The sequence below is a fragment of the Grampus griseus genome (assembly GCF_964374135.1).
Source record: "Grampus griseus genome assembly, chromosome: 6".
Classification (NCBI taxonomy): Eukaryota; Metazoa; Chordata; class Mammalia; order Artiodactyla; family Delphinidae; genus Grampus; species Grampus griseus.
Genome location: NC_139000.1, coordinates 113,100,521 through 113,123,042, shown reverse-complemented (window position 1 = coordinate 113,123,042; position 22,522 = coordinate 113,100,521). Strand labels below are relative to the sequence as shown.

The 22,522-nt window shown below is 47.3% G+C and overlaps 1 protein-coding gene across 1 annotated transcript in view; it reads left to right on the top strand.

Moving 5' to 3' along the window:
* PALLD (palladin, cytoskeletal associated protein) overlaps positions 1 to 22,522 on the top strand; it is a 400,580-nt gene that overhangs the window by 144,074 nt on the left and 233,984 nt on the right. Inside the window, exon 3 of the mRNA XM_082656727.1 lies at positions 17,274 to 17,452. Within this exon, the coding sequence (XP_082512853.1) occupies positions 17,274 to 17,452 (179 nt within the window). The remainder of the gene's footprint in view (positions 1 to 17,273; positions 17,453 to 22,522) is intronic.

The following is a 22,522-nucleotide window of genomic DNA, read 5'->3' as shown; positions in this document are numbered from 1 at the left end:
GCTGGCTAGCCTTTTTCGAGTACAGTGCATCCAGCCTCATACCAAAGGTTAGACATGCATTACCTTGTTTAAGCCTTCTAACAACCTTACGAGGTAGAGACAAATAGAATACGGGTCGAAGACCACAAGAAGTTGACAAAACGATAATGCAAGTCCTTTAACAGGACATCGTTGTCCTAAAAAGTATAGATTTCCTTTTCAGTTTTTAAAATGCTGTATAGATTGGATATTCTAATAGTGCCATGTTTTTTTTTCTTTAGGGTCCTTTTTGTACATTTTTAATAAGCTTAATGTGTATAAGGAATATTTGCTTATGGTTAAAAAAAAAATCATACAGGAAGCTCCCCAGTGAAAAGTGAAAAGGCCTCTGTCTTTGCTCAGCCTCAGTCCCTCCGCTCAGTATAACCGAAAAGCTACAGGTTTCTTGTCTGACCCCCCAGAGGTCTAGTCCCCTTCTCTACTCTTATGGTTTTACTGGACGATGCATTTTTTTTTTTTAAACAAATTTATTTATTTTTGGCTGTGCTGGGTCTTTGTTGCTGCGCGCAGGCTTTCTCTAGTTGTGGTGAGCGGGGGCTACTCTTCGTTGCGGTGCGCAGGCTTCTCATTGCGACGGCTTCTCTTGTTGCAGAGCATGGGCTCTAGGCGCTCAGGCTTCAGTAGTCATGGCACGTGGGCTCTGTAGTTGTGGCGCATGGACTTAGCTGCTTCACGGCTGGACGAGGCACTTTTGACAGCTTCATCTAACAGGATTTTTAAAGTCTGCATTGTGTGGGATGCCAAAATCGAACGGCCATTTCCTCTCTCAAGGACATTTGAGGCAAGATGAGTGTTTTCCTAATACTTAAAAAATGCTAAAACATACATCTATGTACATATATGTTTCATGTGTCCTGTGCCCTCGTGTGAACCTAACTTTCCAGAAATGAGACCAGTGGGTCAGATGCCTGGGTATCTAAATGCCCGTGTTGCCAAATTCTCTTCTTAAAAGGTTACACCAATTCCGAGTCCCGTATTAGTTACAATCATTTTCAGTGCGTAAGAGTGTTAGCTTCTATTTTTATCATTTCCTTGTAGATGCTCAAACAGCTCCCAAGTGGGAAACTCCTGCCCCTGGCCTCCTCCACCTGCCCCCAAGAATCCTGCACACCCTACACACATCACATAACAACACTTCCTGACTCCCTTTCTGTCCTCCTTCACGTGAAGTGTGTGCATTCTGATGATGTTATTTGCTAAATATATAAATGTACTTACAAGCGGCTTTCCAAAGATGAAGTGATACAGTCCCAACTTTGGAAAACCGGATTCTGTCCCCCGGGAAGTGCGGTGGAGGCCTTCTCGGGATGATGATTTAGCCTAGCTAATTTACGATTCAGGGATTGATGCAAGAAGGCATAGAGTTCAAGAGTGAGGTCAATTTTTCCTGAAGTTAGGAATAAATCTGTGAATTCTGGTCTTACGAACTGCTGAAGAATTACTGTGCGGAGGTCAATAAATCACATGGGGAGCTGTGTGAGAAACGTTCCATCTCCTCAGCATATTAGTTACAATTACGTTATTAGGCTCCAGAGTGTTGGGCAAATTCATTCTTTTCACTTTGCAGCAATCGACCTGGCAACAGATTTAACATTTTCTTTAAACGTCTAAGTTTAACTCCTTAGTCACTGGCCAAAAACCTCTTTCTAATCCTACCAGAACTTCAGAGCTATTAAATACTTTAGTTCTTAGTCACTTAGAAATATAATGATGCTTTACAGGTAGAAGAGGGTAGGGAGAGGGAGGAATTCCTACTCCTCAGTGGCAGGGGGGTCGGTTCAGAAAGTGAGAGGTCGTGAGGATGAGTGTTTGCCTATTATGCATGCTGAGCACAATACACATTTTGCATTGTATTCAGGAGAGTTACTTTTGAACAAAAGTGAAAATTTAGTGCTTCCCTGGTGGCGCAGTGGTTGAGAGTCCGCCTGCCGATGCAGGGGACACGGGTTCGTGCCCCGGTCCGGGAAGATCCCACGTGCCGTGGAGCGGCTGGGCCCGTGAGCCATGGCCGCTGAGCCTGCGCGTCCGGAGCCTGTGCTCCACAATGGGAGAGGCTACAACAGTGAGAGGCCCGCGTACCGCAAAAAAAAAAAAAGTGAAAATTTAAAGATGAGTGATTCTGCACAATGCCCTAAAGGGCTGGTTTTACTTTAGTTTTGTTTTCCGTCAGCACTGAGAATGGACAATACATGACAGGGCAGAGGCAGGTGGGAACTTCTGCACAGAAGCTAGAAGCCTGGGGGGTTGCGATGCTAAGGAGGGGACAGAGCTTGTGAACACACACGCGCACGCACGCACACACACACACACACTCACACACTTCTGCAGAGAATACAGACGCCTCTGCTGGTGGTCGAATACCAAGCAGAAGTCGGGATTTTTCTTTCCTTTTGGGTGGTGTGACTCTTCTCCAAGAAGAGTGTTGGAAAAATAAGAATGACATAAAAAATGGAGGTGGGGGGAAGTGTAGGATATTCAGAAAACCATCAGAGTACATTTGCAAAATAAATTTCATGAAAATTATTCTTCAGTTAAATGACGAACATTTGTATGTCTCTTCAGAGCTCTCAAATGCACTTTTGAAAAATTAAGTGACACCATGTTGGATTTGAATTTGAGCATGTGATTTCCTAACAAACATGTTTCAAGTCTATGAAACAAAGCTCAAACATGGACCTCAGCAAAAGAAAATGGAAACTTCAGTACACATCAAATGAATAAGGAATATGACTAAATTTCAAAAGCCTTTCTTTTAGAGGAAATACTCTAATTGACCCAGGTTTTTGTACAAAGTGTGAAATCGTTTGTTAAAAGATATTGTGTGATACAAACTGTTTAGAAACGAGGAAACGTTGTAGCAGTCTGTGTGGTGAGTATAAGTTCCATTTAACAGTTAATACATCCCTAATAAACCATCCTAATTAAAAAGCCCCCAGAAAGTTCATTATCTTGATTAAATTAGGCTAATCTCATCAGTGCATCATAGTTAAGAGGATTGTGCCTTTCTTTTTTTTGAGTTTTATTTATTTTTTTTATACAGCAGGTTCTTATTAGTTCAGTATTCAGTGCAGCAGGCTTAGATCTTTTGTCCCACTTTAATTCATCAGCTGCTTGTTGTTTGCTAAGAGAAAGGCCAGAGCCCGAGGCGTCCTAGTCTCCCAACCAATTATCCATGCAGTTCTTGGATCCTTTCTACAGGACCTGCCATCTGTTCTTCCACCTTCAGTAGATCTCGTGACAAGGAACTCAGTAGCTCATTTCTATCTGTTTCAGCTCTGGGTGTAGGGAATCATTTTAGCCATAAGAAACCTCAGGGAACTTTTTTAGATCCTTCAAAATTGATCTGACGTAGTACACGGGCAAATGTTTTTAAGCCTAGATTCCTATAACCTGGAAAAACTGGACCAACGAAACATTAAGATCAGAGGGAGACTGATAATTCTTAGCAAAGGAATTGAGAAAAGGCATGAGTGTGAAACAGCGTTCAGGTGTAGCTCGGACCCTGCACCTTTGTGCAGAGCAGAGTAAACTCTTACCTCCCCAGCCGATGAACTGCCAGAATGATAGGTAGTGAGGAAAGGCTTTCTCACAAGGTGCACAGACTTGAAAGGACTGAGTGAGATACTGGTCACTCTTCCTCTTCCCAAGCGACGCTTAGGAGCCCCAAAGAGGGGCGGCCGAGGCAGAGCTCATAGGCTCTGGACGTCCCCAGACACATATTGGGCTGTGGGAATCAGAATCCTCCACAAGACAAATTTCGAGTATATTGTTCTTTTCCTGCACAGGACACACATGGAGGCCTTCTCAGTAGGGACATTTTTAAAATGCAAAAAGCACATATTTTTCTTTGCTATCCAAGCAGGGGAACTGTTAACCGTTTTCTGTAACTAGTAAATAGCGTTTGCTAAAGGCTTGCCCCTTGCCCCGCGAGGGCTTCAGAGTTTTTTGTCTTGTTTTGTCTTATGCCAAGTCTTCAAGTCCCTCTGAAGTTCACAAGCTGTGTGTTGTGTGATCACAGTAGCTTCGGGGCGTGCAGAATATAAGCTTTCAATAATGGCGTGCAGGTGGGGGTCAGAAAGGAGAGCTTTCTCATCATGGAAGTCTATACATTTTTCAAAGAAAAGGGTTTAAGTCTGCATCCGATTGTAACATTAATTTTAACACTTTTTAGAAAAGTAGCCTGTTGGGATGAAATACCTGCTGTGGGTAATTTGCTCAGAAAAGCCCACTGCAGCGGAACCTGCCACTTTGTTTGTTGTTCAAACAGCCACATAAAACGAGGTGCGGTCGGTCGACCCGCCCTGCTCACACCCGCGGCCCCTCCCGCCCTGGTGCAGGTCCTCCAGTCTCGGAGCAGGGCCGGTGGCTGTCCCGGAAAACAGCTCACTTTTCTGCACATGCAAGAGTCTGTATTCACTCCAGGTTGTTGGGAGGAAGGGGACAGCTGCTGCTGTGGACCACCTGTGTGGCTGTAGTCAGAAAGGTAACTGCAAACAGCATCTCCAGGGTGTGTGAGGCTCTTCCCGGAACTTGATTCCAGGCGTGAGTCAGACCTTGAATCCAGGGGTGTGTGTGGGGGGGGTTGTGGCCGTGTGTGTATGTATGTGGTTGTGTGTGTGTGTGTGTGTGTGTGTGTGTGTGTATGTGTGGTGTGTGTGGTTGTGTGTGTGTATGGTTGTGTGTTTGTGTGTATGGTTGTGTGTTGTGTTTGTGTGTATGTGTGGTATGTGTGTGTTTGTGTGGTTGTGTGTGTGTGGTTGTGGCTGTATGTGGTTGTGTGTGTATGGTTGTGTGTGTGTGTGGTTGTGTGTGTATAGTTTGTGTGTGTGGTTGTGTGTGTGGTTGTGGCTGTATGTGGTTGTGGCTGTATTATGTGCGTGTGGTTGTGTGTGTGTGTGGTTGTGGCTGTATGTGGTTGTGTGTGTGGTTGTGTGTGTGTGGCTGTGTGTACTGCACGTGCGGAAGGCACTCTGTGTCTAGTTGCTGCTGATGGGAGCAGACCCCCTGCCAGCAGTGAGCTTCCTTCCACCTCTGACCCTTCTGTGATCGAATAGTCTCCTTGGAAAGCTGGCGTCTGCACACGCGGCTGGAAGGCACACAGAGTGGGCTCAAGGGATGGCGTTGGGATGGGGTGGCTTTGCTGGGGGTCCCCTGGGAAAAACTTACCTTGGAGCCCCATGTGTGCACAGGGTCCCTGAGCAGGCCGGCATGCACGTGAACTTCACACACGCGCGCTCTGCTTTCCACGTGTCTGGTTCCTCAGCGCCCACGTCAGCTTCACGGAGGCTGGGGAGGCTGGGCTCATGAGGTTCAAGGTACGGGAGGTCCTGAGGCCCCAGCCTCTGCCGAGGAGCCGCCTGCCCCGGGCTGCCTCTCATTCCCCTGCGGCTGCAGCTCCCTGGGGATGAGACGGGAGACAGAGAAGGAAGCCCTTTCAACCCTAAAAGGTGCAGCTTTTCCAGAAAGGGGTGCCCCTGCGTCTTCTGCCCCTCAGCACCGTCAAGGCCGGAAACCGGGGGCCAGCTCACACACTGGGAAGAGTGGGAGGTGAGGCCTCCTGGACCTTGCTTTGAGGAGGGGTGTTCGCCTGCCGAGGGGAAAGCCGTCTTCAGTGTCGTGGTTTGTCACACGCAGTTAACTCTGGGGCTTTGCAGGAGTCGGAGCAGAACTGTTCTGTGTGTGTTTCCACCCATCCGTGGGGTCGAGGAAGCAGGAGGGCCCGCTGCCCCGTCCCTGCCTTCGTTTTAGTCCCTTTGGGATTTCCTAATTCCGAGGCAATCATTGTATGGAATGGACAAGTTCCGGAAGCACAGAAGGCTGTGTTTCTAATAAACCACCTCCCACTTTATCCCCTTTGGAGTGCAGCTGGAGCTGCAACAATAGCTAATGATTACATGCTGTACCTGCAGCAACAACGTGGCTGAAATCGCACCTCTGCTGTCTGGTGAAGCCGTCTCCTCCAGGTTCCCAGGCTTGGAAGGTTTGGAAACATCCAGCATGTTTTCATCTTGCAGGTAGCTTTGAAGCGACTTGTCAGGTCAAGCTGACTGAGTTTTGTGCTTGCATAGATGATCAGTGAGGATGAACCTACTTTTTAACCTGGGAATTGGTGAATGAGCGACAGGAGGTTTGGGGACCTTTCTCCCCTCGTGTTCCGTGAGACTTGCTTTTGTCCACTCGTGGGAATGAACCACATTTACAGAGTGAAAATAGCCACTAAAGCCAAAGCCACACTTTCACGTTGCTCTGGCAGTGAAGTCTACACGGCTTTGCTGGCCACAGTCCCTGTGTGCTCCTGTCATTTCACTCAGAAATGCCCTGACTTGGACATTATATTGTATGGTCACCTTGAGCATTTTCCAAAGGCAGGGAAAACCCAGTAACTTCATGTGCCATGGCACAATGGCAGCTTGTCAGAAAAAAAAGGGGAAGGAAAATTCTTAGAGTTAATAGTCAGGGATAGTTGGGAGGTTAGCAATCAGCGTGTCACATTGACTCCTAAGAAAATGATGTTTAAACATAGCCTGTGAAATCAAGCATGGCAAATATGTCTCGATTCAGGTGCCAAGTCTAGCCAACTGGGAGTGGCTGCCCAGAGAAGGACTCAACCCGTTCTGTGGCTGGTGGAAAAAGAGGCATCTCACGCATGCCATCATGGGCACTGGAAGAGGCAGTCGTAAAGGGGAGGCAGGTATCAAATGTCACTGTCGTAGGGTTAGATGGGATCTGAGTGATGATTCAACCCAGTGTGTGTCCACATCATGCTAAATCTTCAACCTGATCCTCGAGGCACGTGTTCTGTGGTCCAGTAGGATTGAGAGTGATGCCTGCCATCTTTCTGTCTTGGAAATTCAGTGCACATTGGCACACAGTGCTAAAAAGTTATATAGTAAAAACAGATGTTTAACTTGGTTTCCCTGGTGTTCCATAAACCTATAGGCCGCAGAAGACTTTTTCAACGGTATCTGCCCACTGGCTGCAGAACTACTTTCTAGGGACACATTGGAGGAAACGGGGGTCTAGTTCATTCCTCACAAACAAGGAAGCTCAGCCCCAAAGAGAGAAGGACTGGGGTCTTGTTCAGCTGGGCTGGTCTACGGACCAGGCAGAACCAGAACCGGACTGCAGACTCCCAGCCCTAATCCGCTAACTACCCTCTCAGTGTGGAACCGATTAGAAGCAGCCTGAGGTTTTAATAGCTTCTGGCAGCACACGGACTTGGTGTAAATTCCGCTTGCCTGTTTTTACAGTTGTGTGTTAGGGACAGTGATTAAATATTTTGCCTGTTCAAAGTGTCCAGACGTGAGGCGACCTCTCATGGTCAGAACAAAACAAGGTCAAATTATTTTTGAAGTTTCATTTTTTCTGGGCTACTTGATCCCCCGCTGCCACCCCACATCTTTTATCCTCCTGTCTTGGGAGATAAAGTGATGATTAGAGATTTGAATTGTTAGACGTGAGTCTGGTTTCAGTTCAAAATCTATTTTATCATTTCCTGGGCTTTGAATTTCAAAGCATCAATCTATTTATTGGTCTCTTTTGGACCCTAAGGTTAAAGTACATCTGTTGTCCACACAGATTTAGCTGTTGGCCCTCAAGCTAAGCGGTCACGAAATTATAGCCATAGTAGATTTAGCCAAGGAATAACTTCACTTTGGTCTGCCTGTAAATCCACTCGACAGAATAAACATGGTGTGTCTTGTGGTTCATGGGAACACATGTAAAGAATTAAGAAATCTTTGGTGACAAGACAAAAACTGCTCCATAAAAATTAACTGGTGCTTAATTGAGGATGCGTGAAGTGAGATACTGGCGCACGGCCTGCCTGTGAGCGCAGGCTTGAGCGGGGTTCGTGCTGGGCAGAGGTTGCCAGTTTCATGTTGGTAATTCTCCAGCTCAGGGCAGAGAGCTGCCCTTCCTTTGGGAGAAAGGGCACCTGGAAAACGGAACCATTACTGAACCACTCTTGTCCCTGGTGTTTTCTCTACCCTTTATTTCCATTATATGAGCATTAAAGAAGCCGGTTTCTTCCTTTTCTCCAAGCACACGCTTGCATGAAGCCACGTGGCTGCTTGCGCTTCGGAGAAGGGGCCGCTGTGGGCTGGATTTGCCTTTGTGCGATCACCACTGACACCCTTTGCAGATGACTTCTTCTGAGAAGTACGAATCAGTGGAGAAGCAAAGCAGAAAACTTTGAATGTAACTCGGTTTCCCCATGAGCATAAGGAAACTGCCTTATAAGAGAGAATGAAAACTCAACTGTTTTTAAAGGCTTTCATTTCATAAGGCCTCCTTGTTTCAATTAACTGACTTCGGAGATTTACCGTTTTCCTTAGCAGCGTTGGAGAATATTAGCCATGCTCCACTGATGAAGCTTTGTAAGTTTTATAAGTCAGATTTGTTCGTTTTAAAAGCCACATGTTTAAAATACAGGGTGCAGAAAATTTCCATGACACATCGTTGTGGTACAGAAAAATAAGGACACCAAAAGAAACTGTGAGTCCTAAAATACCTATTTCCTTTTAAGTGATAGTACTGGAATAGATATTACTAGTCAGCTTGGAAGCCGAGTGCTGCTATATGTGGTTTTTTTTAACATAAACTATCCGTCTCCCATGCTGGGAAGTATAAACTCTACTTTGCCAGTGGATTTGTTAGTTCTTCTCATTTAGCAGTTGAATTTAGTGTCATAAAAACCAGCACTCTTCCCCTGTCTTGGAAAACCAGAGTGTTCTGAGCTTGCCCAGACGTATATCCCAGCTCCAGTATGCAGTTCTTAGCCAGCCTGCCAGGTGCCAGGGGTCAGAAGGGCAGGAAACAAGGAAAGCCACATTGTAAACGCTAAAATTGTCCTACGCTGTCCAAAATGGAAACCTCTGGTGGTCTCCATAGACAGCCACTTGCTCAGAAGCAGCTGCGATGCCCCTGATTTTGCTTATTCTCCTGACCCCTCTCCACCCCAACCGAGGAGTTCCCAGGACTGCAGTCAGATGCAGGCGGTCTCCTCCAACATCGGACTCAGACCAAGTCAGCCATTACATTTAACCTCACCTCGAAATGTAGAAAGTGAACAATTAAATAGGAAACTCTTCTGTGTAAAACACCTTCTTGAATTTCAGTCCTACCACATCCTGCTGGTGCCGTAATAGGAACCTTGAATTTCTGGCAGTGTCTCATTTTTTAGGCTGGAACGTTTGAAAAAAATCCCGAGGAAAAAAAGACAGGCCACAAGAAGAAATATACATGTGTATGTATATTAAAACGTTGTTGATTTCAAAATCCAGCACAGAATAATATAAAGAAATACGCCATCGTATAGAGCTTTAAATGCTACAGTCCTTTTTTTTTCCTACGTGTTATAATCCTTTATGAATAAAAAGGAAAAATTCAAGACTCACGAAGTCCATCAACATTATCCTGTCTCTAATAAATTGATTTCAACCCAAGTATTCTGTGTATAGCAAGCTGAATCTGTAAGCTGGAGGCTGTAACCAACCTTGAAAGATTCTGAAGCAGTACCTGCTTCCATGTGGTGGGAAAACCCAATTTCATTAGATGAGCTGATGTCTGTACTTGGGATTTCTTCTCCGTTTTCCCTACTACTAGTCTCATGAGATGAAAAACCCGGTTTATCTGCCATCTGTACCCTGGTCAGTCCCTGGGTTGGAATTGAAGTGCAGTCAGCCCCTTGATGGATGAATAAATGATTGCTTGATGAGTGAACGGATGAATGAACGAGACCGCATCTCCTAACCCGTTTACATTTTATTTCTAACTAATGCAGGGTTATTTTCACACCCCATTTAGTGGCCTCAAAATCTGACAACCAGTCTCAACTGGGTTGCTGTGACGTGGGCATCTCTTCATTCTTTTCACTGGGGATTTACCAGGCACACGGATGGGCAAGGTTTGCTTCTCAGCTGCTGTCGGGTGGCAGTTACATAGCAGCTTCGTGGCTCCACAGAGATTAGAGGAAGAACCAGGAAACTTTGTCACAGCTTGTTTCTATCCATAGTAAAAGGCTCCATGAAAGGTGAAACTACAAGTATTGAGGAAAAGGAAATGTGCAGATGGTCTGGATTTAATCGTCCGTGTTCTGTAGATAAATGGGAGCTGCCTGTATCTTCAGTACAATGACAACTACTTGACAAGGTTGTGGGAAGGTAAAACGAGGCCGTATTTGCAAAGCACGTAGCGTATAATAGGCATTTAATAAGGATTCATTCTCTTTCCCTTCATTTGAGTCAAATAAGCCCTTAAGAACTATCACTGTTCCCAAACATTTTATCACCTCATCCTAGCTGTGAGATTGTATTATACGTGTTTCCCATTTTATAGTAACAGATTAGAAGTATGACAGGAAGCTGAAATTTATCAGAGGTACAGAATGGGTATATAGATAGCTGGATTTGATTTTCTAATGTGCTGTCCAGTGTCCTGTCCACTAAATAAATGGCTTCTGGGTATTAGAAATGGGATGAAAAAACGTCCAGGTGCCCTTCCGCGGAATTCTACCCGAGTAGGCTCTGTCTTAGCACAGGACATGTTTCCACACGGCTGCATCTCAACCAAGGTCTCTTTCCACTCTCACCTTGTAATAAATAGAAGCAGCTTTCAGGATCTGCAGGGAAGTGAAATGTGTTTTCTAGGATACCAAGGTGAGGACGGCAGTGTGTTCCATTACAGGCTTGCGCTTCGGTTGCTGTGTCGCCTGCCACTCCGAGGCACTCGGTTCCACTAGCTGAAGACATTCTGATCTGTTAATGACGTCTGCCTCGGGACGGGGGGGGGGGGGGTGGCGGAGTGTCACACCCGTGCCGTGCCTTCCCCACACCCGGGCTGCGTTGATTTTGTGTGTTTATGTCGTAGCTTGTCTTAAGCCGCGCTAGCAATAAGAATTTAATGGAGGATAAATTGCAGGTCAAAACTGAATCAACAGCCCTGACGTTTACCTCTTCTTTAAAGAATAGTAAGTGTTTCGAGTTCTTTGCCAGGAAGCTGATGGAAATGTTAAGAAATTTAATGAAATAAAGTGACTTTAGCTCATCCGCTACCTCGTGGTGTCCAGACTTCAAACCTTCAGGATTTCTTAGGTCACATAAGAAGGTGATGTGTCTTTGATCGGCTACAGAAGAGTGGAGAAGACTGGTTTCCTCCTCTGACATATGCGTGGAGTTGATGATTTTGAGTTTCATGCTATGCCTTGTAGCTGCACTTCAGTTTGAGTAGGTGAGAGCAGATCAACTTCCCTCTGTGGACATCTTCAGGCAGAAATGACCAGATACGACTTTGGCAGCCCCTCCCTCTGCCGAGCACAGGCTCCAGACGCTCAGGCTCAGCGGCCATGGCTCACGGGCCCAGCCGCTCCGCGGCATGTGGGATCTTCCCGGACTGGGGCACGAACCCGCGTCCCCTGCATCGGCAGGCGGACTCTCAACCACTGCGCCACCAGGGAAGCCCCATAGGTGTTATTTTAACGACTTACCTGTTCCAGCCTGTCTTCATTTGTAAGCTTATTCTTCTCTGATGAGTTCAGTGTATGAAAAAGCAGGTGTTGTCATCATTCAGGTGTGGTGAGGCTGACAGGTCAGGAGGAGATGCCTCTGAAACGCTTGTATTACTCACAGGCCCCAGAGCAGGGAGCTCCCTGCGCCATGGGGTGGGGGAGGACAGGGGGTCCCCAGGGTGGGTCGGGAGGCAGAGTGGAAGGGGAGGGGGGACCTTCACTGTGTCCCTGCAGGAAGGGTTGGTGGGTGGGGCAGGGGGAGGCCCCGGGGCTGCTCTGAATGGGGCCATCAGCTCTGGACTCGGGGCTGTCCTGCTTGTCACTGCCTGGCTGTGGGCGTTAGAGCAGGTGCACGGTGGCCGAGTGGGAGGGCCTGCGGGGGTAGGGGGATGGGCTCTGGGTTGGTGAGTCTTACTGGAAAGGAGCCTGAAGGTGTCACTCACCGTCTCCAGGAACCCGCAGCCCTGAGAGGGGCCACGTCTCCGGGTTCAGCCAGGCCAGCACGTCAAAGCGTCAGAAACACAGACGGTTAAAGACGTGCCAAGTAGGTGCTGTGTGCGGACGCGGGGCTGGAGCTCACAGCCCTGGGGAGCTGCGTGAGCACAGCCATGAGGCCGGGCCCCGCCGAAGCCTCTGTCCTCGTGGGAGAGAAAGGCAGGGGCAGAGTTCATTCCGTAGAAGGTGAAGGACTCAGTGGGGGTCATGACAAGGTCAGGGACCCGATGTGGGTGCATAGCCTCAGAAACACCGCGATATGCTCGGACCCTTCAAAGAAGCAAAGCCGTTCATGACTTAACACCTTTCATCAAATAATTTCCTGCATCATTTCTTGAAGTATTTTTCATGCATTCACTAAATATACAACCTTTTCATTTCACCAAGAACCTCAGAATTATGAAGCTTTATAGCGAGGTCTCCTGTCCTCAGATGAAGAGCCTGGACCGGGAAGGTGAACGACTTTTCCTACGGTCTCTGCCGAACATCCCTGTGAGGCCACTGCAGCTCCAGCCGTGAACCAGACACACGTTTATGTGAACAGTGGCTGGAGCCATGGCCCTGCCTGGTGCCCCAGGGAGGCCCCCCATCTCAATATCTGTAGCCTCTCCCCTCCTTCAGGCCACACCGTGACAGCCCCCATCCCGACAGTGTAGAACTGGCCCTGTGGCAGTTCCTGGGCCCGTAACGCTCTGACTTTCCCTGATGGTGTCGAAGCCACAGAATGACTCACGTTAAGTCTTAGGCTTGCTGCCTGATTTAGACAAATTTAGTCTTTTGTCTGCGCTATTTCTTCTACGTGCTACAACCTAAGATGCTTTAAAAATGTCGTCCATGGAGCTGGAGAACAAAAAGCATGAGTGTTTAAAAAGCAAAAGCCAGGTCATCCCTGGGGTTTGTAAGCACCACCCGCATCACCACGTGCCATGTCGGTGTCACGAGGCACCATCCCCAAGACCAGATAGGTGTGTTAGGCTGTGGCCAGCGTGCATTTGTACCTGAACCTTTTTGCCAGTGTTCAGTGTAGTTCAAGTGCTTTATTGTGCTTCCCGATCATGTCCTTCAGGCTTACACTTATCATCATTGCTCAGATTATAATCGGTCTTTTTTTTTTGGTCTGTACCACGCGGCTTGCGGGATCTCAGGTCCCCAACCAGGGGGTCGAACCTGGGGCATGGCAGTGAAAGCACCGAGTCCTAACCACTGGACCACCAGGGAAGTCCCAGATTATAATTGGTCTTAATTCATTTTTTAAAAACCGCAGGCTCTATGGGATGAATGTGCCAGAAAAGCATCGTGCAACATAACACGGGATGTTAGCAGATGCAAAATGAGAAAGAGTCGCATGGCCAAGTAAGATGAATGAATGCTGGATTAAACAACATTAAACTAGTTTGTTTTCTGCAGGACTTCTCAGGGCCTTTAATAAGAAAATCTTAATTACATGAAGGAGCGATATATACATATACATGTACATAATAGGTAGCATCTTCCAAATCTGTTAGGCCACAGAGCCTTCACCGTTTGTTTTTTTCTTGGGCAGCATATTCTAAAGTAACAAGTGGCAGGTAGTAAGTATTTTTAAAGCACCAACTAGGTGCAGTACACTATGGATCAGTGAAAGAGAGTCCATTTCCTGGATAAGGAAGTAAGGCCTAAATGCATTAGGCCTCAGATAGTGATATAAAGAAACACCACGGAGGATAGGAAGTGACATAGTATCAATTGCCAAGTGAATAAGGCTACAATTTTTTGAGTGTAGAGGAGAGAGAAACAAACAGAACATATTTTTGCAGATACAGGACACATACAATACGGCTTCTCTGCTCAAGAAGTGATGATGCAGGCCCCGTGATGCAGGCTGGCCTGGTCCATGCGTGACAGACTGGAACTGCTTCCCCTTCACGTGAATGTGAATCACTGGGGTCTGGACCGATTCAGTGGGCTTGGGATGGTGGTCGAGATTCTGCGTTTCTTTTATTTTTTTAAATTTTTAATTTTTTTATTGAAGTACAGTTGATTTACAATGTTGTGTTGATTTACAATGTTGTGTTAATTTCTGCTGTACAGCAAAGTGATTCAGTTATATATATATATTCTTTTTTAAAGTATTCTTTTCCATTATGGTTTATCATAGGATATTGAATATAGTTCCCTGTGCTATACAGTAGGACCTTGTTGTTTATCCATTCTATATATAAAAGCTTATATCTGCTAACCCCAAACGCCCAATCCATCCCTCTGCTACCCCCTCCCCCTTGGTAACCGCCAGTCTGTTCTCTATGTCTGTGAGTCTGTTTCTGTTTCATAGACAGATTCATTAGTGTCATATTTTAGATTCTATATATAAATGATATCATAGGATATTTGTCTTTCTCTGTCTGACTTACTTCAGTTACTGTGATCATCTCCAGGTCCTTCCATGTTACTGCATGTGGTATTATTTCATTCTTTTTTATGGCTGAGTAATATTCCATTGTATATATGTGCCACATCTTCTTTATCCATTCCTCTGTCGATGGACATTTAGGTTGTTTTCATGTCCTGGCTATTGTAAACAATGCTGCAGTGAACATTGGAGTGCATGTATCTTTTTGAATTATAGTTTTCTCAGGGTATATGCCCAGGAGTGGGATTGCTGGATCATGTGGTAGTTCTGTTTTTAGTTTTCTGCGAGACCTCCAGAGATTCTGCATTTCTAACAAGCTCCTAAATGGTGCTGATGCCACTCCCTGGTCCAAGGACCACACTTTTCCTGTAAAATCCAGATAATAAGTGTTGCAGGATTTGTGGGCCGTGCAGTCTGGCCCAACAACCCAGCTGTTGCTGCAGCACAAAGGTGGCCACAGACACTGTGTTAGTTCAAGGGCACGGTTGTGATCCCCCAAGACTTTGTTTATAGACTCTGAAATCTGACCTTTATATAATTTCCATGTGTCACAAAATAACTCTTCTGATTTTTTTCCTCACCTTTAAAAACATGGAAACCATGGCTTGGCTCACGGGCCTCAGGAAAGCAGGTGGTGGCCTGCAGGCTGTGTGCACAGCCTGAGGTCAGGGTGTCACAGCCCTGGGGTGGCCGGCAGGGGTGTCCCAAGGAGCTTATCTAACCAAGGCAATCAATCGTCCTCTCTTTTAAACCTTAATTGTGTTTTTTCATGCCTCATTTTCCCTCTGACAGTTGGTTCTTATCTTTTTATGGCAGTGTAACTCACCCTAGGTAACGTACAGACACCTAGACTCTGGCCGGTTCCAGAGTCCACCAGGCTCGACTCTTCCAGGCCTCTAGTACCTGACATGGTGCTGTCCACGTGGAAGATGCCCGGCAAGCGTGTGCTCGGTAGAGCTGAGTCTGTTGAAGGCACCTTTCGCTTGCTTGTGAGGAGAGCAGCTCCAGGGTGGGATGGGCACCGAGGGTGAGGGGAGAATTGCAGGGAGCAGAGAGGAAGCAGGTCATACATGAGGGCTGCATAGGAAACGAGAACTCCATGCAGATACCTGACAGAAACAGGATTTGGATAGGAACATGATAGAAAAGAAAACCTGGGCCAAGTTATAGGAAAGCAGACAATAAAGATCTAAAGTTTAGGGAATGGTTCATGTAGGGAAGAGTGTCGAGTGCTTTCACCTGCCACAGGATAAAGACTCCATAGCTTGCCAGGGATGAAGAGATCAATTAAAAGACTTCAGGTCGAGTAACACTGGAGCCATAGACAGTTCTCCGGGCGGGGGGGCGGGGTGAGGATCTGGCCTGTGATTGTGGAAAGAGCAGAGAAGGAGGGACTAGAAAATGGTTCTCGGCCAGAATGTTCTCCAGGACTTTACGAAAACAAGGGAAATCACAAACTACTCAGAATCATGAAATACTGCCCTTCTCAACTGCCTCAAAAGCAATATACCTTGCATTGCATTAGATGCTCAGTTGGCTGGGTTTTTTGTTGTTTTTTTTTTTTGCGGTATGCGGGCCTCCCATGACTCACAGGCCCAGCCGCTTCGCTGCATGTGGGATCTTCCCGGACTGGGGCACGAACCCGCGTCCCCTGCATCAGCAGGCGGACTCTCAACCACTGTGCCACCAGGGAGGCCCTTTATATGGTTTTTAATTCCCGAAGTCATGTCTGTTCTTTTCCAAATATCTCGTACTTATTTTTTTAATATAGTTTCTGGAGTTAATATGCTAAGTATTAGCAAACTGGCTTGTTTTATTAACTTAACTTTCAGACTAAATATAGACAGAAGCCTATATTGTGCTATCTAAATGCAGAAAAGTTTAGTTTTCACTGACATAAAAAGGATGCCAAGTCCAAAGAATTTTATAGAGGATCAGACTCAGGGAAAATCTCTCCGTGCTGATTAAGAGCTAAATGGACAATTCTGTCCCAGAGAATTCAGTCCTTTTAGTTGTCAGTGGCACGTTCCTTCGTATTTCTTTGAAACTAAATCACGTTTGTGGGGAGGAGGGTTAGGGCAGCTTTGTATTTTTTTGTAAAAATCCTGTTGAGAGTTTGAGGTGCTCAGGGAATAAAGGAAAGGGTGTGAGGGGGAACCCGCATAGAAACAGTCTGGCCACCTGCCACCTCCCATACCAAGGGCCTGGTCGATGGGAAGGGGTGAGACCAGCAAGAATGAATTACAGAGCACTGCTGCCCCTGCCCGCATCATGGGGGCCGGGCACGCTGCTGGAAGGTTCTCTAAATATCAGAAATGTGGAAGGCGTTAACTCTGTTCCTGCCCAGCTGACCATGTCAACAGGAACATTGCTGCCCAGGGTCTGTAACATGACAGTGTCTCCCTTGATACTGTACCTTAAGTATTTTGAGCACAATGTTTATATTACTTTCATATTTTTCTTTAGATAAGAACAACAGATAAAATTGTAATAGACGTGAGAGGCACTGGTGATAAAACATTTTTGTAAGACACCTGGAACTTGTGTTCCTTTCATTTTGTAACTGAAATGGTCTTTCCCAGTGTGATGATGTCCCCTATTTCCAGGCTGATGAAATGTACAAGGTGCTTGACAAAGAAAACCCATGGGAATTGTCTAGCCATGCATTTCATGGTCTCAAATGTAATAGCATTTAGTAAGGTTAGTAACACGGACACAGGGCTTTTTTTAATCAGACAGGCATCTCATTACATAGCATCTCGCCTTTCACTTCTGCTTTATTATTTTAAACGTCCCCTTTTCCTTTCTCTCCCTCCTGTCCTGGGACTTCCGTTTGGCCAGCAGATGGTTCTGTGAGGGGATCGAGCTGCACGACAGTCCCGACATCCAGATCCGCTGGGACGGGGGCGACCTGCACACGCTGGTCATAGCCGAGGCCTTTGAGGACGACACAGGGCGCTACACCTGCCTGGCCGCGAACCCCGCTGGCTCTGACACCACATCGGCCGAGGTGTTCATTGAAGGTACCCAGGGATGTGGGGTGGGGGCGTGGGGTGCCGAGTGGGCAGGGGCCCATTGCTTCTTGTGAACGTGGTTTTCCAATGTTGTGAGTCAAACCTCACTTGTCCTCCAGGGCAGATAAATCGAGTGGCTCTGACACTTGGGTGTACGTCTACGTCGACAATGTCTGATGTCAACATTTGTTCCTTCTCATTTAAAACATTTCAGCTACGTGAATTTATTTAGAATACTAAGTGTCCAACTTATTTCTGGTTTCTCTGGTGGCCGAAGAATGTGGGCATATTAAAATACTAGAAATACTAGACCTGTCAACCAAAGTTAAACTCTCAAAGACTTAGGAGATCATTCACAGGGATATTAAGCAGTTGAGTATTTTTAAATGTTCTCATTTCTATTAGATTCTAGAACTTTTCCTTTTTTGTTAGGATGCTGCTATTTCTGCTGAGTGTACCATGGACTTGTAATCACTAGGTCAAAAAATTTCCAGAATCAATGTTGCATTAAAGAGGGGTGGGCAGAGAGTAGAATATCTCTATTGTTCTAACAATTCATTTTTGACGAGACTCAGCATATAGGGAATTAGAAAACTTGCTATCAAAGTATATAGTTTACATCACTGTTGCATTTTTATCACTATCAATCACTTAAGTTGGAAGTGGCTTAAACACCAGTATTCTGTGTCCCTAAAGCCATAAATTGGTGAGTAGCCTTGTAATTGCTTGCATTTAAAAATAGTAGCTGGAACGCAGAGAGAAAATTGAAATCCTCAAGGTCTCCAGTACCTTAATCTTCATCTTTTTACTAAATTTTTTTTTACTCTTTAATAGCACTAAATTTCTTTGTTTTTTAAAGTAGAAGAAAGCAAGATGTGAACCATTATTTATAGCCCTTGTAAGAACTGGCAAAAAAAATAAATTAGTTTTAGAAGTAACTGTTACTGCCAACTAAAACTATGTGCCTTTACTTTTAATAAAAGGGTCCCCTGCATTGTCTTTGAAAGCGTCTGTGACCTCCTTTGGGGACTTTGTTCTGCTAATAAGAGCAAACCTTCTGTATTAACAAGTGATGCTACATGGCAGTTACATGTACACACACGTGCAGACACGGTCATTTAAACCTCACCGTGAACCTGTGAGGTGTTATCAGGGTCCCCTTTTACACATGGGTAAACTGAGCCTGGGGAGGTGAAAGGGACCTGTCCAAAGTCACTCCAGGATTTGGACCCAGTCCGTGTTACTCCAGGGCCCATATCCTATTCGCTATGTCACATGTATCTCAAAGTGCTGAATGAACAGGAAAAGAATGGCAAAAAGATTTTTAGCATTTAATAAGCGAGCAGTGAGTATCAGTCATGGGCTGACTGTGGAGCAAACTTCTTGAAGCATTTTAGAATACAGAGGAGGAAAGTTCAACTTCCATTAAAAAAAAAACAAAACCCATTTGCTAATGATGGTCAGATTTGTCTTTCAAAACCAAGTTCAACTAGAGCTGCTTAAAATTAAATGCTTTATTTGCTTTCAAGATTGCTGGAAATGGGTACTTCAGTGTGGATTGCTTCTGTACTACAGACATTAAATCACGTCAGTTTTACGTACTAGTTTACCAACTCGATTCAGCCACGTTTATTAAGGCCTTGCTCTGTGCCAGACAGTGTGGTGCAGATACGATGGGGATGGGCCCTGGTATCAAGGAGTTCCCAATCCAACAGCCCAGATGGACACATTTTTTAAAAAAAGAATATAAAGTAAGTGATGTTATAAGTGATATAACAGATATCTAAAGTGTTATAAGGATACAAATGAACTTAAAAGATTAACTGCAAGGTATATAAGACACACTAACTTTCATAGAATAAGAGGAACTATTTCTCTGCCTTGGAAACCACTTCAGGATCTGACTCTGGAGGTCCAAAACATGCATGCCATGGCCTTTAACTTTATTTCATTAAATTGAGCTCTGCCACGTAGAAGCCCCTGCAGTGCAGTCCTCTCCTGCCTTTGGGGTCTCTGCATGAACTACTTAATGTGGGAAAAGCACCCCCAGTTCTACCTGCCACGCGTGGTCCATGCCCAGGGCTCCACAGAGGTGGCGGGTGTTCCCAGTGTCCCTTTTTGCACCTGAGGACCCTGCACTGGCTTAGACGGCCCACCAGCTGCGGGTCTGGCTTCAGATCTTTGTGCCGAGGAGAGGAGGGGTCTGGGCAGAGCCGGAATAAAGAGCCCTTAAGCATGAGCCTCCTAAGCCTCCTGGAAAGTGCGTTAGGAAACTGGCTCATCATCCCCATGAAATATGGGTGATAACTTTTTTAAAGCCTGATTTTGGTGTATTTTTATCCCTAAGAACAATTACGTGACATGGAAGAGAATTTTACATAAATTCTTAGGCGCCTATTACGACTGAAAGGAAGAAGTGTTTATGTTTTCCTTACTGCAGCACTAAATTAGACTTAGGAATATCTCTGTTGTCCCTAAACCACACTGCTGTTGCTATGTCAGCGTGCAGTATGGGGGTGGAGGTGGGTACCAGAGGGTAGGAAGTTTTCTATAGATTTAAAAACCTTGAGGAAACCTTCCCTAAAAGTTTAACAACCTACTAGTTGGAAACTGTCTAAATTTCACTGCCTTGTGCAGCAACTTTTAGAATGATAACGAGGAAATTTCAGTTTAAGAACAGTAACTAAGGGGCTTCCCTGGTGGTGCAGTGGTTAAGAATCCGCCTGCCAATGCAGGGGACACAGGTTCGAGCCCTGGTCTGGGAAGATCCCACATGCCGCAGAGCATCTAAGCCCGTGCACCACAACTACTGAGCCTGCACTCTAGAGCCCGAGAGCCACAACTTCTGAGCCTGCACTCTAGAGCCCAAGAGCCACAACTTCTGAGCCCGCGTGCCACAACTACTGAGCCTGCGCTCTAGAGCCTGTGTGCCACAACTGCTGAGCCTGCACTCTAGAGCCCGAGAGCCACAACTTCTGAGCCTGCATGCCACAACTACTGAGCCTGCGCTCTAGAGCCCGTGAGCCACAACTACTGAGCCTGCACTCTAGAGCCCGTGAGCCACAACTGCTGAGCCTGCACTCTAGAGCCCGTGAGCCACAACTGCTGAGCCTGCACTCTAGAGCCCGTGAGCCACAACTACTGAGCCTGCACTCTAGAGCCCAAGAGCCACAACTGCTCAGCCCACGTGCCACAACTCATGAAGCCCATGCGTCTAGAGCCTGTTCTCCGTAACAAGAGAAGTCACTGCAATGAGAAGCCTGGCACCGCAACGAAGAGTAGCCCCCGCTCGCCGCAACTAGAGAAAGCCTGCGTGCAGCAACAAAGACCCAAGGCAGCCAAAAATAAATTAAAAAAAAAACCCAAAACCAGGAACTAACTTTTATCTCCTAGTTTTAACTAGGAACCGAGCCGTGGTCTTCGTTTTCACCTGGATTATCTCATTTAATCCTTACAAAAATCATCCCATTCTGTGGCTGAGGAAACGGCAGCTTAGGGAGTCTTGTAGGGCCCCAGACCTCACACACACACACTCACACTCCCCTGAGCTTCAAGGACTAAACCCAGTCAGTGTGACCTCTTAAGTTTGAATAGCCACAGGGGAAAATGCAGGTGAACCTTGGGTCTTGGGGCAGCAGGGTCGTCATCTGCATCCAGTAACAGGCCTGGGATGTGTGCCTGGAACATCTCAGGACACCACTGAGCTTTTGGTCATTGGTCACGTGTTCACTGAAGGTCCCCTGGAAGGCAGGCGGTGGGCCAGGCACTGGGTGGGGACACTTGGCAGGACAGGCAGGCCTCGGTCCTCGCTGCGCCGACACTCCAGGAAAGGAGGGACGGGCCGCCCTCATAAATAACCCCAGCCCCAGCCAGCAGGTGCTGGGGAGAGAAGAAACGTGGGTGAGGGTAGGGGGAGGAGGGCCTCCCTGAGGAGGTGACGTCCGACCTCAGTCTGGACTCTGAGAGGAAGCGATGGGGAGGCCGATGGGGCAAGTGCTGCAGACAGAAGTAGGGGCGAGGCTTGGCAGGAGGGGCGGGTGTGCCCAGGAGCGCAGAGGGTGGCAGCTGGGCGGCAGGCAGCTCACGCGGGTCGTGGCGCCTTGTGGTCACTGTTAGCCGGCCGGCCTTTAATTCTACCGAAAATCGCCAGTTGCGGAGCGTTTAAACTGAAAAGTCAGACTATCTGATTTCCATTTTTAAACTGAAGTTTGGCTTGTAATCGGGAGCCCGGTGAGAAGCGTGCTGTGGCAGGACCGGACGGGGCTGGCAGGGCTGCAGGAGCACGCCGTGTAGACGGGGGCAGAGGCAGGCAGACTGCAAAGCCACATGGCGGGTTAGGTGTGGGCTGAGGGGCCATGGGAACGAGCAGACCCCGTGGATTTCGGCTCCACCGTTGGGCATCTGTGAGGGGGGGCGAGGAGTGGGCTGGGGCACAGAGGGACGTAGGTGATCCGTTTGCACAGCCGCATTTGGACGGCCGAGTGGACACAGGTGTGGGCAGGTGGCCATGCGGGTGCAGTGAGCGCCCAGGGCGAGGACGTGCACTTGGAGCTCAGGATGTAGATGGTAACCGAAGACACGGGAATAGGCGGGACCGCGTCTGAGCCTGGGCGACCCTCCGCACGCGAAGATGCTCCGGGAGGAGGTGCCGGCGTAGGAGCGTGAGAGGAGGGCCCTGTGGGCGGGGAGGCTGGGGGGGGGGCGGGTCGGTGTTTGAGAGGGGAGGGCCGTGCAGCTTGGGCCCCCCGCTGCCGGAGGCCAGCGCTGAGGACAGGAGGGGCAGGTGTGGTTGCTGTGGGGGATGTTAGTAAGAGGGGCTCGGAGAGCCTGGAGGGACCAAACGCCGCGCGTCTGCGGGGCCCGGAAGGACGCACGGGAACGCGTTGGGGGGCGCCAGGGAGGTTCTGCCCAAGCACCGGCAGAGCCAGGGGCCGGTATCTAGACGGGAGCGCCGGGTCAGGAGGCTTTGTGAGCCTGTTTGCCTGTGGGTTTTCGTAGCAGGATTTCTAGAGTATATTTCCATGCTGATGAAAACGGTCCAAGCGAGAAAACGCGGATCCTGCAGGGGAGTGGGGGGAG